The 3,406-nt window shown below is 42.7% G+C and overlaps 1 protein-coding gene across 1 annotated transcript; it reads right to left on the bottom strand.

Annotated features, from left to right (window-relative positions):
- Positions 1-1,175: 1,175 nt before the first annotated feature.
- On the bottom strand, positions 1,176-1,734 carry LOC131276599 (superoxide dismutase [Cu-Zn]-like). Its single transcript, XM_058290037.2, has one exon. The coding sequence runs from the start codon at positions 1,661-1,663 to the stop codon at positions 1,193-1,195; it is 471 nt and encodes a 156-aa protein (XP_058146020.1). The 5' UTR covers positions 1,664-1,734; the 3' UTR covers positions 1,176-1,192.
- Between the last annotated feature and the right edge of the window lie 1,672 nt (positions 1,735-3,406).

The following is a 3,406-nucleotide window of genomic DNA, read 5'->3' as shown; positions in this document are numbered from 1 at the left end:
TACAGGAAGACACATCTCTAGGGAAGTTGAAAAGAAAATGTTCTGGTCCAACCTATTTAATATGAAAGGGCCAGCTTCTCGGGGTCTCTGCCCCCAGCCTTCCATCATGCCTACATCATGCCACCATTCCAATAGGAATACGGGGGGACTATCTCAAGCATGTATGTAATTTGTATATAACTTTCTGTACAGAGACTCAGGAGATACTGCACTGCCTTGTCATCTCTAACTCTCCGTAGCGCAATGTTGATGGGAAATCCTGGCCCACCTGGGCACTCCAGCACCAAGCTGAGGTCCAGAGTACTAGGAGACCCCCTTGTCCTGGGAACTCAGTTCACATGGATCAAGGCAGAGACGCCTGCTGTCTCAGAGTGTGTGCTTCTCCGGGCTCCCACTCCGGCATGCCCACGCCTCGAGGTGCCCTCGGGAGCTGGAACGCATGGCTCGGCAGTGGCTGGAGTCCTGGTACCTCTGATGGCCCTTTGTAGAAGGTCCTGATTTCTCCACAACCATCCATTCTCTCCTTGCAGCCTTGGCTGGAGATGACACCCTTACTTTCCTTTCCCTCCCGCTCCAGGACGTGAAACGGAATCCGGTCAGACTTAGCCTTGGCAAACAGGACAGGCTCAGTGAATGCTGCTGGTGTTCCTGAAACTAAGTCTTCCCTGAAGTGAGGAGATTCAGTAGAGCCTGGTTCCTGACTTGAAACAAAGACAGGAGGAGTATATAGTCAAATATCAAATGCAAATTTATACTGTAATCAAAAGTAGGTAGGACCAACATAAGGAGAAAGAAAACCTCAGAAAAAAAATTATCCAGAAGAAGTGGCAGGAAATTTTAGACAATTACTTAACTATAGCAATGAAACCACTAATAAAAACATAAATTATTTTAATAAAAACCTCCTCAAATAGATAGAAAAGAGCAAATAAATGAGATTTTGAAAGACAAAAAAATAAAATAAAAAGAATAAAAGGAAAATAAATCTGGAAACATTTGAAGAAGTAAGAAATACAATAGGTACACCTAAAAACAGATTTGGAAAAGTGTTCAATGCATTTAATTAATTATTTTTCTTTTTTTTTTTTTTTTTTTTTTTTTAAGATTACAGTGTTTAATATCTGTCAAGGTAAATGTCTATACAGCTAGCAAGATAACAGATGAGTTAGCAGGACTGTGTCCTAGGGAATGTTTATTTTTCTGGGGCGATCCCAATTACACCACAAGCCAGACGACTTCCAGCATTCCCTGTCTTTGTGCTTTCTTCATTTCCACCTTTGCCCAAATCATCCTCTTTTTCATGGACCACCAATGTGCGGCCAATAATGGAATGCTCTCCAGAGAGTTTGATCTCAGAGTCTTCAATCGACACTTTTGCCATACCATTTTCATCAGCAGTCACATTGCCCAGATCTCCAACATGCCTCTCTTCGTCCTCTGGCCCACCATGTTTTCTGGAACGAGGATTAAAGTGAGGACCTGCACTGGTACAGCCTTGTGTATTATCTCCAAACTCATGGACGTGGAATCCGTGCCGGCCTTTAGCCAGACCTGTGATGCATCCATGCACGAGGACCTTCCCACTGGTTTCCTTGTGCTCGAAGAAGATGGTGCCCTGCACCGGGCCTTCGCCTTTGAGCACGCACACGGCCCTGGTCAACATGGCTCGCGGGGACGCCGAGACTCCGATGCAGAGAAGGATGCGGGAGACGCTGCCGGTGACGCCGGTGCAAAAAAAAAAACTAATTAATTATTTTATTAATTCAACAAATTAGGGATATGACAGTTACTATATTAGTATTGGGAATATAAGGAAGGCAAGGGAAAACCAAAATCAGAGAGTTCTAAGAGAATATGAAAATAAGGAATAAAATATATATTCAACACATGAATAATAGATATCCAGAAAAATAAACAGAAACGAAAAATGTTCAAAGCCAGAATATGATAAAATTCCCCAAAATACAAGAAAATATATGTCTATAAATCAAAAGACACACAGTGATAGAGAACAATCAATGCTAAGATGTAGCTCAGTTAATTATCAGTTAAAATTAAGTTAGCATTTAACAGAAAACAGAGAATTATAGAGGCTTAACTATGAAGGGTTTGCCTGTCCCATAACATTCTAAAGGTATGTGGTTCAATGGCCAAAATGCACATGAAAAGATACTCAACATCATTAGCCTTCAGGGAAATGGCAAATCAAAACTACAATTAGAGAAGCGAACTTGGACCAGTGGTTAGGGCGTCCGTCTACCACATGGGAGGTCCGCGGTTCAAACCCCGGGCCTCCTTGACCCGTGTGGAGCTGTCTCATGCACAGTGCTGATGTGTGCAGGAAGTGCCCTGCCACACAGGGGTGTCCCCACGTAGGGGAGCCCCACACCAAGGAGTGCACCCCGTAAGGAGAGCCGCCCAGCGTGAAAGAAAGTGCAGCCTGCCCAGGAATAGCACCGCACACACGGAGAGCTGACACAACAAGATGATGCAACAAAAAGAAACACAGAGTCCCATGCTGCTGACAACAACAGAAGTGGACAAAGAAGAACACGCAGCGAATAGACACAGAGAACAGACAACTGGGGTGGGGGAGGGTGGGGGGCCGGGGAAGGGGAGAGAAATAAAAAATAAATAAATCTTAAAAAAAAAACAAAAGAACAACTACAATTAGATACCACTTCACACCTGCTAGAATGACTGCCATTAAAAAGAGAAAACAGAAAATTACACGTGTTGGAGGGGATGTGAAAACAGAGGAACACTCATTCATTGCTGGTGGGAATGTAATGGTGCAGCCTCTGTGGAAGACAGTTTGGCACCTCCTCACAAAGCTAAGTATGGAATTACCTACCGTATGACCTGGCATTCCCACTTCTAGGTAGATACACAGAAGATTTGAAAACAGGGACTTGAATAGATACTTGCACGCAAATCTTCATAGGAACGTCATTCACAATTGCCAAAAGATGGAATCCAACCAAGTGTCCATCAACCTGTGAATGGATAAAATATACAAAATGGAATATTATTCAGCATTAAAAAGGAATGAAGTTCTGATACATGCAACAACATGGATGAAACAAAAGTGTCATGTTTAGCGAAATAAGCCAGACACAAAAGGACAAATATTGTGTGATGCCACTGATTTGAAATAAATAGAATAAGCAAACTCAGAATCAAGAAATACAGTTTGCCCTGAGAGGGGGTGGGTATAGGAAATAGGCAATGAAGGCTTAAATTGTACAGAGTTTCTATTTGGGTTATGGGAGAGTTTTCTTTTTCTTAAAGATTTATTGTACTTATTTATTTCTCCCTACCCCCTTGTTTTATTTTTTACTTGCTGTGTCTGTTCATCTTCCCTGTTTCTTCAGGAGGCACCGGGAGCCAAACCCGGCACCTCTGA

This window comes from Dasypus novemcinctus, chromosome 29, assembly GCF_030445035.2.
Source record: "Dasypus novemcinctus isolate mDasNov1 chromosome 29, mDasNov1.1.hap2, whole genome shotgun sequence".
Lineage (NCBI taxonomy): Eukaryota > Metazoa > Chordata > Mammalia > Cingulata > Dasypodidae > Dasypus > Dasypus novemcinctus.
The sequence above is the reverse complement of the archived record's forward strand: the minus strand, read 5'-3'. Positions and strand labels throughout refer to the sequence as shown.

Bases quoted from the DNA above. Each gene is read 5' to 3' on its own strand.
- LOC131276599 (XM_058290037.2), bottom strand. From the start codon at position 1,663: ATGTTGACCAGGGCCGTGTGCGTGCTCAAAGGCGAAGGCCCGGTGCAG.